This window comes from Microtus oregoni, unplaced genomic scaffold (genome assembly GCF_018167655.1).
Source record: "Microtus oregoni isolate MIOR12 unplaced genomic scaffold, Mior012 000053F_ref0000044, whole genome shotgun sequence".
NCBI lineage: Eukaryota > Metazoa > Chordata > Mammalia > Rodentia > Cricetidae > Microtus > Microtus oregoni.
In genome coordinates this window covers 2,647,808-2,661,887 of record NW_024543829.1, presented here as the reverse complement: position 1 = coordinate 2,661,887, position 14,080 = coordinate 2,647,808, and the positions used below count along the sequence as shown (strand labels likewise).

Here is a 14,080-nt window from a genome sequence, read left to right as displayed (position 1 = left end):
TATGAGAAAGACTATATGGATTCTGAGAGAATGCTACAAAATAAGAGACATTGAGGCTATGTTCCCTATCAGACGGGATCAAATAATATAATTTAGGAAGCCCGTGCTACATTAGAATGAGACTTTATTTGGAAGGGATTGATTGTAGCTATAATTAACTGCTGCTCTCAATATAAAGTAATACTGAAATTAGAATAAGTCTTATACATAAGAAGTTTTTTCATAAGAAAATTAGATGAACATGCAAAGACATATTCAAATATGTTTCAATATTTTTAGAATGTGGAATTCTCTGGCCATATTTTGGTACATATGCTAGAAATATCATTTACCATATGTAAAGATGAAGGCAGGTATCACTGGGAGATTATGAGCCAAAGAATGCCAGTGATTGCTAGGAGAGGACAAAGGGTAGGGAGTGGCTATGTCATTGGAGATGATCAAATACACAAAGTCCTGTTGACTCTTTGACTTTGTACTTAATACCTATAAAAGGATAAATTTCTATCACGTGAAGTCACCCATATTTAGGTGACGTTTTATAACAAACCTAGAAAATAAATACACCAATAAAAGCATTTTAAAGAGAGAATGTGAAGATGGAATGAAGACAAAACAAATCAAGTTATCATTGAAATGTCATCATAGAAAGATTTATGTGTGTCCGTTTTTCTGGAATTAAAAAAAAGCTCACACATCTTCTAGTGTCGGACTTGGTCTAGCAAATAATTCTTCTAAAAAGACCTACATAGCACATCCTAATATGCTAAAGCATCTGTAAATGAAAGTTACCTTCACAGACAGGAACTTTTCCAGTCCAGGTGTTATCTGATCTGCACACTCTATGTTCTGTTCCCCCTGCTAAGAAGAAGCCTGGTTGGCAGGTGTAGATGAGTGTGTAGCCGTGGGAGGGAAGGTCCATCCCTACTACATTTGCGTGAGCAGGACTTTCCGGCTGCTTACAGTTGTGAGCTATAGCAAGAGTGGAGCAGAAAATAATGTGAATTTTTTGAGATTCGATACTAAAATTTTGAGGCAAAGGTCAAATAGTGCAAACTGACTCTGGGCTACTTATGCTTACAAATGAATATTTAAAGGAACAATACGGGAGAGTCTCAGTGAACAGTAATATTCCTAAAAATGTATAAGACCTTGAAGTAAAAATTAAAAAAAATTCACAAGTGTATATTTTATGGATAATTTCTTGAAATATTCATTTATGAGTTTACTATATTTATTTTAAATAAAAATTCATTGCTTGAATATAAATGTAACCATATGTTGGGAGCAGTGAGACCCCAGATCCTGAATTTCTTGTAATCCCCTGATCTGAGTGCCTACAGCTGCTCTGAGCATGAGACCTTCAGGAATTCCTGATGGCAGGAGAGTGGTTTCTGGTGGGTTTGGCTGGGGCGTGGCTATCTCTATATAATCTGCCCCTGAACACAATAAAGGGGGCATTCTTGGGGAATTCAAGAATGACCCATGTGGCTGTCTCTCTGTCTGTGTGTGTCTGTATATTTTAACCTCCAGCCCCCTTGCCCGAAGCTTGCGAACTGGGTGCCAGCGCACAGAGTGCAGACACCATGACGCGGTGTGAGTCAACCATAAGTTCATTATACAGTTCATATACTAATGCTATACTATGTTCAAATATATTTCAATATTTTAGAACATGGAATTCTCTGGCCATATTTTGGTACATATGCTAGAAATATCGTTTCATTCATCTAAGTTTTGTTTTTATTTCTGTATTTTCATTCCACATTAACTTAATCATTCATTCTGCTTGGTGTCTGATAAAGATAATTCCCTTTTCAATAAAAAATGTTACAAAGAATTTCATATACATATAAAGATATATAGATATAGATATCTATAGATATATACAAATTAACTTATATACAACATAATTCATGAAAAATCAATCTAAATATGTTCTCTGGGAAGCAATTCATTAAAAAAACAGCACCCTTCCACTTGCTTCCTCATAAATATTCAGAAAGATATGAATAACAGTTAACATTTTATGTTACAAGCTAAATATGGTGATAAGTGGACGTTGCTTTCAGTGATATATATGGAACCTAGAGCCTCATGGATGCTAGACACCCTGTTGCAACACTTCTTTTCTATTTGTTGTTTTGATATGAGGTTTCACTAAATTGCCGAGGCTGGGCATTGATGTGTGATCCTGACGTCAAAGTTTCTGAATAGCTGATATTACAGGCTTCTGTACAATGTCAAGCTCTGTACATTCTTAAACTTCACATAACATACTCACACTTTTGCCAATCGAAAGCAGTTACTAACGACAGTAAACTGTACTTGAGTGATCAAATAATAATGTAGCACACCAGAGAACTTCAGCTTATTATGAAATACCCAGTTATAGTCCAAACTGTCCTTAAGTATATATTTTAAGGAATTCTCTCATAAGAACTTTTGCCATAATTAGATATGAACCAATCCATGAAGACATGATGCATGTTCTGCATAAACAATTCATTCAAGGGCAGTCCCCTTTTTATTGTATGGTCCAGACAGGGATCAAGAAAATCTTCAGAGCATATCTGCATTAGGAAAATTTCATAACAGAAGCACATGTCTGATGAGTGTTGATATTGTCATGTGTTGTTGTTGATTTGATTCTTTGCAAGAAATTTAGAATTAAAATGTGGTGAGAGACAAGGAGGCTACCGAAAGAAATGAAGGACAGGTATCTGACTAGCTTGTATTTATTTCCAATTCTGAAATCCAAAAGATCATGTACTGATTTTAACATTGTTTAGGACAGTCTGAATTGTTTTTTTTCTTTTAAATAGTTATTTTTGTTTTTTAACCTTATATTCTCAGAAGACCTCTTCACCCATGCTTAAAAATCATTATGATTAACTAGTGTTTAACATCTTGTATTTCAGAGTACTCCATTTATACTGCAGACCCATGAACTGAGAAAGTAACCATCATTTAAAAGACCAGATGGCCGAGCTCACACCACTATACAAGTTTTGCCAAAGGAACAAAACTGTACCTCCTGTTTTCTGGCTTCTATGGAAACACTGCCTTCCAATGATCATGGGGTTTTGATACAATCATGAAATTATTTAAATGCAATATATTTTAAAGTAGTCTAAATTAATTTTATATATTTCTTATATGGACACAAGTCTGTTTTTATTATAGAAAGAAAAAATATATATGAACTCTGGTCCATGATCTATGTCATGCAAGTGCACAGTCCTTACGTATGCACTCAGGTTGAATTCCACTCCATGTGAGGTCAGAAAGGCAGGTACGTGTTGTAGATCCTTGAAGCAAGTGTCCCTTTTTGCATTGGAACTGCACGACACTTCCTACCTACAGTAAATGAAATAAAAGTCACAATGAGATTTCAAAACTAGCATTAACTAGAAAAATCTGTGAATAAGAAAAATACTTTTAGAAGAAATCTGTATGACTAAATTAAAAAATACAATAAAATTATACTTAAAAGAAACTTGGAATAAATCAAGATTAAAAATAATTAGATGTTTTGTCTGTAGCACCACAAAATACTAGAGTACCCAAAGTATGGATAAATACTGTAAATTTTTCTCATCAGATATTTTCAGTTGATACAAAAAGCTATCATAGAAACATAAGATCATGAGATGATGTGAAAAATAGCAATGATACAAGTACCACACAAGTAAAGACAAAATACTAATCAAATGCAGTCTAAATGTGCCAAAATGCAAGGTGAGGTCAGAGTATATGCAGATGCTGCAGACTGTAATTATGAAAAAAAAATAGATTGGAAGCACAGGAATTTGTAGAATGTTTAAGGAGGCAAAATTTGCATAATTAAATTTGTAACATACTCTACGGGCCATGAACATCAGCAACAGCTAAACACTTAATAGACCAGCTTCTGAGATGCACTTCTGTCTTGCCTAATCAGAATATCTCATGGAAACTTCTGTAACAAACTCTTCGTGTGACTTTATAAGCACTAACGATTGAGAACAAACATAAATGTAGAAAAGAAGGAAACAGCTGAGGGTGTGGATCAGTCTATGGAGTGCTTGTTGAGCAAGTATGAAACAGGTGGTCCTCAGCATGATCTCGAGTTCCACAGAAGAAAGGACTGGTTATAACTATGAAGGATCTGAGAGTTGAACCACATTAGGAGTTAAAGGCCAGTCTAGACTACACAGAGCATTTCTTAAGAACAAGCAAAAATGATGAAGAACTTGTAGAAGTTAGCATATCATTTGTTTCAAGGGGTGGAGAATCCATTTTATCAATTGCTTTGGATGGTTCAGAAAGTAAGAAGCAATGTCAGGGGAAGCACATACAACAGTAAGCAGTAGAACAGATGGGGAAATTAGTTCCAGAGTCTCAAAAAGACAAAGGGATGAGTAATAAAAAGGTCTTAATTCTAGGTACAAAGCTGCCGCTGTCATTTTTGATGTCAATGGAGGCAATGCTAGATTTGTTTGTGGCAGTGAAACTGGGAAACAAGGCATTAACTCATAATGGATTGCAAGGAAAAAAAAAAATAAGATTTATCAAATAATTAGGAGTGGATGACCAAGCCAGTTATATGTAGGATTGGCCTCTTTAAATTCCCTGGAAAATAACCTGAAAGAACTGGTTAGATGCTGATGACCCTGTCAGGAGAGCAGCGGGAGGCAATTAACTTCAGGAGGCCAGTTGACCAGAATTCAAGGCACTGATGGGTGAATCTCTGATTGCAAGGCCTGAGGGCTTTGACTCCCAAATGGCTCTTGTTACTGCTGAGCCTTCAAGTGTTGACCTTGCCTTTCCTTTCTCTTATCTGGCATGGTGTCAATGAGTTTTGGGGAGATTCCCTGTTGCGGGAGGTCCTCCCACTCCTCCAGCCTATCACCGCTGAGGTACCAGCCCATTGGGGCGTGGTTTCTCTCCCTTTAAAAAAGCGGCCACTTCCCTCTCCGCTTTCTCTTCACTTCCTGCTCCGCCTGCAACTAGACTCCTTTCCTGGTTGCGAAGAGGGCTGTTGCCTGGGACAGTGATCTGTAAGATTTTTCCCCTTTAAATAAATACCACCCTAATAATCATAACCCCGAATTGGTGTGGCATTGTTTGTGACTTACGCCTTCATTTTGGCGCCCAACATTTGGTTTTAGAACCTCTCCTTTCCCCACTCGCAGCCACGAGTTCGGCTTGGCGGCTGCGGGCTTGGCGGGTGCAAGTTCAGCTTGGTGGCCTCGGGCTTGGCGGGCTCTAGTTCGGCTTGGCAGGAGCCCCTCCTTCCTCACCGCCAGAGGCCTTGGACTCCCCACGTGGATTTAAACTCCACAGGCCCGCGTAGTCTCTGGCCGCGTGGTTTGCTCTTTTCTGAGTCATTTTTAAATCTCCCTTGCAAGTACAGCTCTTAAGGGGCACAAACCAGAGCACGTGGTTGCTGAAAGCTGCAACCCCTCAGGGTGACTTGTTCCGTCTCAGGAATTGATTTAATTAGATTTATTTTGTTGAGAAACTTGCATTTTCCAGTTTTTAACATCTACTAAGGCACTGAAACAGGACCATGTTTTCACCGCGACTCTGCAACAGCGCCACCTGCTGGATAATAGGTAATATTGCAGTTTTTGTTTCTAACGCAAATTTTACTGCTTTGTTTTCACTAATACAATGGATTAGTAAATTTATATTTACTAATACAATGAATTACATCATACAAGGTTTATATGATTATGGGGATACCTTAATTTGCTTGTTACTAGCCTTCAGTTTTCTTTTCCATATTCTATCATTAAGGAAGAATATGGCACTACTAAGAACGATTGAATCTTTATGTACTAATAATGAACAGAAGAATATGGCACTCCTAAGAATGATAGAATCTTTACGAACTAATAATGAACAACTAATTGACAGGATTAAAATTATTGAAAATCAGAGGTTATCTGAACAAGTGGATACTATGACAGACAAAATTGATTCCATATCCAAGGGTATTAGAAAGTTACCTGAAAGGGTTCAGGCTGTTGAATTTGACGTTCAGACTTTATCACAAAGTTTTGATAAGGTAACAGACAGAATGTACCTCCAAGATGGGAATCTACATGATATACAAGAAAAGTTTAAGGAGGACATGTTATCTTTGAAGGAAAAAATTAAAGCTTTGGAATCACAGGTGCAGAATGGGGACCAAAAAATTGATACCTCAGTGAAATCACTGGAAATATATACAGGTCAGGAGATTCAGGATTTAAGAGAGACAATGATAAAAAGATTTGAAAAGATTGGGGAAATTATTGCAGCTGGTGAACAGAGTAAGGAGGCACAAGGACAGGATACAAGGCCTCCACCAGCTATTAGAACTGGCTTACCCAGGGTTCTAGCATCATACCCTATACTTAATTCTGAAAAAGCATCAACTTCTAAAGGCTCAAAGGGAGTCAGAGAAGCTAGATGGACGCCAATAGCAATGAATGATCTGAAAGAAATTAAGCAAGCTGTTGTTAATTTTGGCTTGCACAATGCATATGTAAAGGAAATGATAAGGACTTGGGCTTTTAATGCTAGAGCTACTCCCCATGATTTCCATCAGTTAGTGTCTGCAGTTTTAGATAATGGACCTTCCTTGATGTTTGGAATTTATTTCAGAGAAGAATCCAAACATATGGAACAGCAAGGAAGAGCAAAAGGTATTGAGGTTTCCCAAGATCAAATTCTTGGTGCAGGAGAATATGCTGATCCACAGGTCCAAGCTCTTTATGACGATGAAGTACTGTGTCTATGTCACCAAGCAGCTTTAAATGCTTGGAATAGGATACAAGATCCAGCAAAAAGGGTTGAATCATATACCAGAATTAGGCAGGGACAGAGAGAACCCTTTATTGACTTTTTGCAAAGATTAATTAAGGCTCTGGACATAGGGGTAACAGACCCAGAAGCTAGACGAATACTTCTTGAATCTCTAGCTTTTGAGAATGCAAACATAGAATGCAAAAAGATAATTGGGCCTTTAAAGTCTAGATCAGCACCTATGGATGAATGGATTCAGCATACGATGAATGTTGAGACGTTTAGCTATAATGATGAATCTTGGGTAGGAGAAGCGATTTCCAAAGCAATGAGGAGACATCAAACTGCCAGGTGTTTTAATTGTGGTAAATTAGGACATTTGCAAAGGAATTGCAGGCAAAGAATTTCTAGGAATAATATCTCTTCTGGGAATGACAAAAATAGGAGACCTCGGCCTTCAGGTATATGTAGGAGATGCGGTAAAGGCAGGCATTGGTCCAACGAATGTAGGTCAACAACAGACAGACGGGGCAATCCGATATCATCGGGAAACTCCTTGGGGGGCCTCTCGCAGGCCCCCAAGCCAACAGTAGCCCAGTCATTCCCAGTCACAGTGGAGAACGTGCCTCACCAAGAAAATTAAAAGCTCCAATTTCTGCTGTAAAAAGTAATACTGGTCTAAATGAAGAATTACGTGTGGAGGATGAGTCAAAACACCCAATAGGACAGAGTAAACGTATATTTTGGCAGACTTCTATTAATGATCAAAGACCAAAGCTAAGAGTCTGTATAAATGGCACTTTTATTGAAGGCTTATTAGACACAGGTGCGGATGTAAGTATCATTACCCCAGAATCTTGGCATCCGAATTGGCCTCTTCAAGAGGTAGATGTTCAGTTCCTGGGAATTGGAACCCTATCTCGTGTAAAACAAAGCACAAGATGGGTTGAATGCATAGGGCCCGAAGGGCAAATAGGAAGACTAAGGCCATATGTAGCCAATATTGCCATAAATTTATGGGGCCGTGACCTGCTACAGCAATGGAATACCCAGATTAACATTCCTGTATTTCCAGGAACTCATAATTCTGGGAAGGATATGATGAGGTATTATGGAAAAAGGCCACCAGCCATTCAGGCTGTACAAGAACATACAGCAAATACCAAACCTTTAGAGGTACCAACGGCCCTACCTTTAAAATGGCTAACTGAGAAGCCAATATGGACCAAACAATGGCCTCTAGCTGAAGATAAACTACAGGCATTGGAACAGCTGGTGCAAGAGCAACTAGATGCTCACCATATTGAAGAATCAACCAGCCCTTGGAATTCTCCTGTGTTTGTTGTAAAAAAGAAGTCTGGTAAATGGAGAATGGTGACAGATCTAAGAGCTGTCAACAAAGTAATTCAACCTATGGGCCCACTACAATCTGGAATTCCTTTGCCTTCTCTGTTACCAAAAGGATGGCCTCTTATAGTTATTGATTTGAAAGATTGTTTTTTCACTATACCGTTACAAGAAAAGGATAGAGAAAAATTTGCCTTCACAGTGCCTACTTATAATAATTCTCAGCCTAATAGGAGATATCAGTGGACTGTCCTCCCACAGGGTATGCTCAATAGTCCTACACTGTGCCAATATTTTGTAAGTAAGCCATTGGAAATAATTCGTAAACAATTCCCCAAGTCCATCATTTATCATTACATGGATGACATCTTATTATCTGATTCAAATAAAGATACTTTAGAAAGGATGTTTGAAGAAGTAAAGAAAGTCTTGCCTAGGTGGGGATTACAAATTGCCCCTGAAAAGATTCAAAGAGGAAATTCTATTAATTACCTAGGTTACAGAATAGGGTTAGAGAAAATTAAAACGCAAAAGGCACAAATTAGGAGAGACCGGATAAAGACTCTTAATGACTTCCAAAGATTGTTAGGAGACATTTCCAGTCTACGACCAGCTGTAGGGATAACACCTGATCTAATAGTTCATTTAAACCAAACCTTAGATGGTGATAAAGATTTGAATAGTCTAAGAGAACTGACAGCTGAAGCAGAAAAGGAACTGACAATGATTGAGGAAAAATTACAGGAGGCACATGTGGATAGGGTGAACCCAAATCTTAGCTGCATCCTAGTCATATTGCCTTCCAGAATTTCTCCTACAGGGATTCTAATGCAGAGGGAAGATATTATTTTAGAGTGGATATTTATACCTAATAAACCAAGTAAAAAATTAAAAACTTATGTGAAAAAGGTCTCTGAATTAATTATAAAAGGTAAGCTGAGACTTCGTCAACTAGCAGGTATAGACCCAGCAGAAATTATAGTGCCTTTTACTACTGAAGAAATAAAAAAGTTATGGGAAGACAATGAACCATGGCAAAGAGCTTGTGCTAACTTTTTGGGAGAAATTAATAGCAACTATCCCAAAAGTGATAGACTTAATCTCATAAAAAGAACTTCTTGGATTCTTCCTAGAATTGTACGTGATGCTCCAATAACTGGAGCCCGTACGTTCTATACTGATGCAAATAAATCAGGGAAAGCAGGTTACAAGTCAGATGAATTGAGTAAGGTGGAACAAAGCCCTTATAATTCTGTCCAGAAGGCAGAATTATATGCCATTCTTATGGTGCTAAGGGATTTTAAAGAACCTCTTAATATAGTTACAGATTCACAATATGCAGAGTTATCTTGCATATTGAAACCGCTGAATTTATACCAGATGACACAGAGTTGACTTCATTGTTTATCCAGGTACAAGACATAATCAGGAACAGGCTTTGTCCAATGTACATAACACACATCCGGTCCCATACAGGTCTGCCTGGTCCTCTAGCCCAAGGCAATGCTGAGATTGATCAATTATTGATTGGAAGTGTGTTGCAGGCCTCGGAATTTCATAAGAAGCATCATGTCAATAGTAAAGGCCTAAAGAAAGAATTTTCCATTACTTGGCAACAAGCTAAAGACATTATAAAGAGATGCCCTACTTGTTCTTTCTATAATCAAACACCGTTGCCTGCAGGGAGTAACCCAAAGGGTACTAAGAGAAATGAAATCTGGAAGATGGATGTGTTCCACTTTATGGAATTTGGTAAATTAAAATATGTACACCACACCATAGACACGTATTCAGGTTTTCAATGGGCTACTGCCCTGAGCTCAGAAAAGGCTGATTCAGTAATCACACATTTATTGGAAGTTATGGCCATCATGGGTATACCTGCGCAAATAAAGACAGATAATGGTCCAGCATATGTATCTAAGAAAATGAAACGCTTTTTTGATTATTATAATATAAAACACATTACAGGTATACCAAATAATCCTACAGGTCAGGCAGTTATAGAAAGATCAAATCGTACTATAAAGGATATGCTGAACAAACAGAAAGGGACTGAAAATACCCCCAGAAATAGATTACATAATGCTTTATTAACCTTGAATTTTCTTAACGCTAATGAGAAAGGAACGACAGCAGCAGAAGGACATTGGATAATGGAAAAGTCTGCTGAACTAAATCAACCGATTTATTTCAAAGATGTGCTGACCTCTCAGTGGAAGCCAGGAGATGTGCTACGTTGGGGAAGGGGTTTTGCTCTTGTTTCCACAGGAGAAGAAAAATTGTGGATACCATCAAAATTAATAAAGTTTCGATTTGAAGAGGAGAAACCTCTTGGAAAGGAGAAATGACAACTCATCCACAACGATGATATTCATACAGGTGGTAAGAAAAACATATAGAATGGGGGCAGGGTTCTGTTCTTATCTCCACAGGAAAACACTCATCTTTGAGAAATTCAAGGGACCCTGGATGTTTGGATACTGACAGATGGAAAAATACCTGCCCAATAGGAAATATCAAGACAACTGAATGGGTTGTGTAAGTAATATTAAACCATATTTCTAAATTTATAAAGCTGGTTTTGAAGTTGGACTCTGGCTCAGTCCCTCTCCAATTCCAAGCCTGTTAGTAAGAGAAAAACCCAGAGTTTCTGGAGTTTCTGTCTCATGTCAAGAACCATGATATGGGACAGAAAGAAATATGAGTTTAGAAAACATCTTTGCTTTTCTTCATATCTATCATACTTTTCATTGAATATATCTATCATGTCTTTCATTGAATATATATATATGTCTATATATGTCTATATGATTAATGTTTAAGTTTTTCATAATGAACAATGAGTTTTTCCTGAAGTGACATTTGAAGTTTCCAGGAAGAAGATGGGGCCCCATAACAACAACTCCACCTGGTTGATATGACGTCATGATACTGATAGCGCTACTACAAGACCTGCTTTTGGTACCAGCTGCACAAGACAGTTCCAACTTGGTTAGCTGAAATGGTGCACATCTTATACAACATTTTGGCCAGACCTGCACGAAAATACTCAGAGACTATTTGCAATTTTAAAAGACATTATCTTGAAATTTAACCATCATTTTACTTTCACAGGATCCCCCAGAAAGAACGTCGCCCCTATGACAGCTGGAAGTAATTCTAGAGAACGACGTCCCCTCTCCCAGTAAAGTTTGCCCTTGGGTTTAGGGACATCATTTAGGGGTTGATTATAATTAGTATACGATTGAGGGTTGGGGGAGGAATTTTATACGCTCAGGGATCATTTTGAAAAAAAAAAAAAAGGGGGATGATGGGATAATAGATTTGAAATTGTGAGTTACTGTTTTTAGACAAATACATTGGTATAAATTCTTGTATATTGATACAAAGTTAAATTATATTGACTATTGTACGCATGCATGTTTCTACCTCTGTTTAAAACATTTTTTTATGTATTGACATATATTGTATTGATATATATATATATATTGTATATATTTACCATATTGCAGTGTACATTTCTACCTCTGATTAAGATACTTATATAATGATTGTGTATTGATATATATTTACCTACTGCAATGTTTATTTGTACATTGTTTATATTTGGAGGTCATTGTCCTCATTTGTTTCACAGTCGTTTATTGTCTTAGTCTTTAAGTTAGATAGATATTGAGAATTATATAGACTAATAGTCATCTAAGTTTGTCATTTATAATAGACTAATCAGGTTCTTTAGATATATAGAGATTATACTCAGTATAGATAGATAATCTTCAACTTCTTCAAAGAGCTGTAGAAAATGGCCTTTAATCTAACTCAGAGTTTTGTGGTAGTGAGACACAATTGCTCCTGGCAACACCACTCTATTCCCGAGAGAATGTTGAGCACCAAAGACACTCCATCTGGAGCCTTTCTATTTGGCAGAACTGGCGTTTGGGCAAAGAAATGCCCATACCTCAACAACTGACAAAGATACAGAGCATGCATCAATGGATAAAACAGGACTGTCATATCCTGCCAAGACAGGGTAAGATAGTTTTGAAAAGTTGCTTGCCTTAGAAAATGGTATGTCAGTTATGTTAGGCCTTAGCCAAAGTTGGTTGCTTCAACGCTGCTAATGTGACTTTGGGTGATTGCCCAGGTAGCTAGTTGTCTCTGTAATTTGTTGCATGTTTTGGAAGTTGTTTTACTGAACTTCCTAATTACCCAGGTAACATTATTTCCCTTCTCAGATCTCCGATGGGGTTGAAGACTATATAAATGTAGTTACTTTCTCTCATGTCTTGGCCAAGTTATTTATTATACAAGACCTAAGCTAGTTAGAATAGGATATTTGTACTTATTGTATATAATGTCATAGTAGGTTTAGAACTCTCTTATTTAAACAAAAGGGGGAGGTGTTGCGGGAGGTCCTCCCACTCCTCTAGCCTATCACCGCTGAGGTACCAGCCCATTGGGGAGTGGTTTCTCTCCCTTTAAAAAAGCGGCCACTTCCCTCTCTGCTCTCTCTTCACTTCCTGCTCTGCCTGCGACTAGACTCCTTTCCTGGTTGCGAAGAGGGCTGTTGCCTGGGACAGTGATCTGTAAGTTTTTTCCCCTTTAAATAAATACCACCCTAATAATCATAACCCCGAATTGGTGTGGCATTGTTTGTGACTTGCGCCTTCAATTCCCCACTGCCTTTTTACAGTGTGATTATGTCGTGCATGCAAATATCCTTTTCTACCGGGTGTCTTTAATCAGTGGATTATTATAAAGATCATTTCCTCTTAAACTGTACTGTTTAACTGAAGCAATTGTTTCACATAAGAGTGTTTGTTTAAGTAGAACTTTGATAATTAAGGTTTTTAAAGAAATGTAGTAAGGGATTATGGTAGAGGCTACTTTAATGGGAAAATTAATATGAGGTAGGATAATGTGTTGCCTCATATCTTATAAAGCAGGGAATGCAGAGCATAGAAAGTAAGATCAAGGAAGTGTTACGTAGCTAGGAGTCTTTTTTTAAAAAAAAAATTGTTTTTTGAGACAGGGTTTCTATGTGTAACAGTCAAGGCTGTCTTGGAACCAGCTCTTGTAGACCAGGCTGGCCTCATACTCACAGAGATCCACGGCCTTTGCCTCCTGAGTGCTGGGATTAAAGATGTGCACCACTACCGCCTGGCCATAGCTAAGACTCTTAAGAAGCCACGTAGACTGTGGCTTAGGTGAATGATTAATAAAAAACAGTTGAGTCCCGGAAGCTGAGCTGGCTCAAGTTCTTCTAACCTTAATGTTGGGAAATGTGTTCATGGGTTTTGATGTTTAATCATAACTAAAACAAGTCTTTAAATAATAACTTATGGTTAGGTTAAGATGTTTTTATCAGTGACTCTGAGGTAGAAAATCTCGAGGAACAATGTAAAGTTTAGGAAGGCACACCTTTAGTAGCTGAGTGAGGGACTTGTTGGAGTCAGGGAACAAAACCATGGCAGTCTCGCTGCTGCTGCTGGCTGATGCGCCTTTCTTGCTATAGCGGGTTGGTGATCAAAGATGATGATTCATTCCGTGTATCCATTCATTTCTGCCCTTTTCTTGATTCAAAAAACTTTTGATGAATGGGTATGCACCCTGAGGGGTGAAAGTAGACCTGACCAATTGTTTTTATATATAAAAGTTTAGATTTGTGATTTTTTTTCAAGATTTTTAAATATAAGATTACTTTTGAGATAAACAGTAAAGTGATGATTCTTTATTTATAGGTGAAAATGCAGACAGCCAGTAAAAGAACTGGCTAAGAAAAATACCTTGCTTGCTTACACTATTATTCTATAACAAGGTGGTTGGACATGAGATTATATGGGTTTAGGGGATAATTTGTTTTTACTCGTGTTTAGAAATTATCACTGCTTTCTTCTATCTGTTTTGGCCATCAACATTAGTTCTGAAATTCTTGGTTTCAGGAATACATAAC

At 37.7% G+C, this 14,080-nt stretch overlaps 1 protein-coding gene across 2 annotated transcripts in view; it reads right to left on the bottom strand.

Annotated features, from left to right (window-relative positions):
- The window catches only part of Csmd3 (CUB and Sushi multiple domains 3), a 976,611-nt gene that overhangs the window by 14,551 nt on the left and 947,980 nt on the right, over positions 1-14,080 (bottom strand). For both annotated transcript variants that reach the window (XM_041637611.1, XM_041637612.1), the window contains 2 exons: positions 3,249-3,360; positions 793-972 (listed from right to left, as the gene is read on the bottom strand). In XM_041637611.1, the coding sequence (XP_041493545.1) occupies positions 793-972; positions 3,249-3,360 (292 nt within the window). The remainder of the gene's footprint in view (positions 1-792; positions 973-3,248; positions 3,361-14,080) is intronic.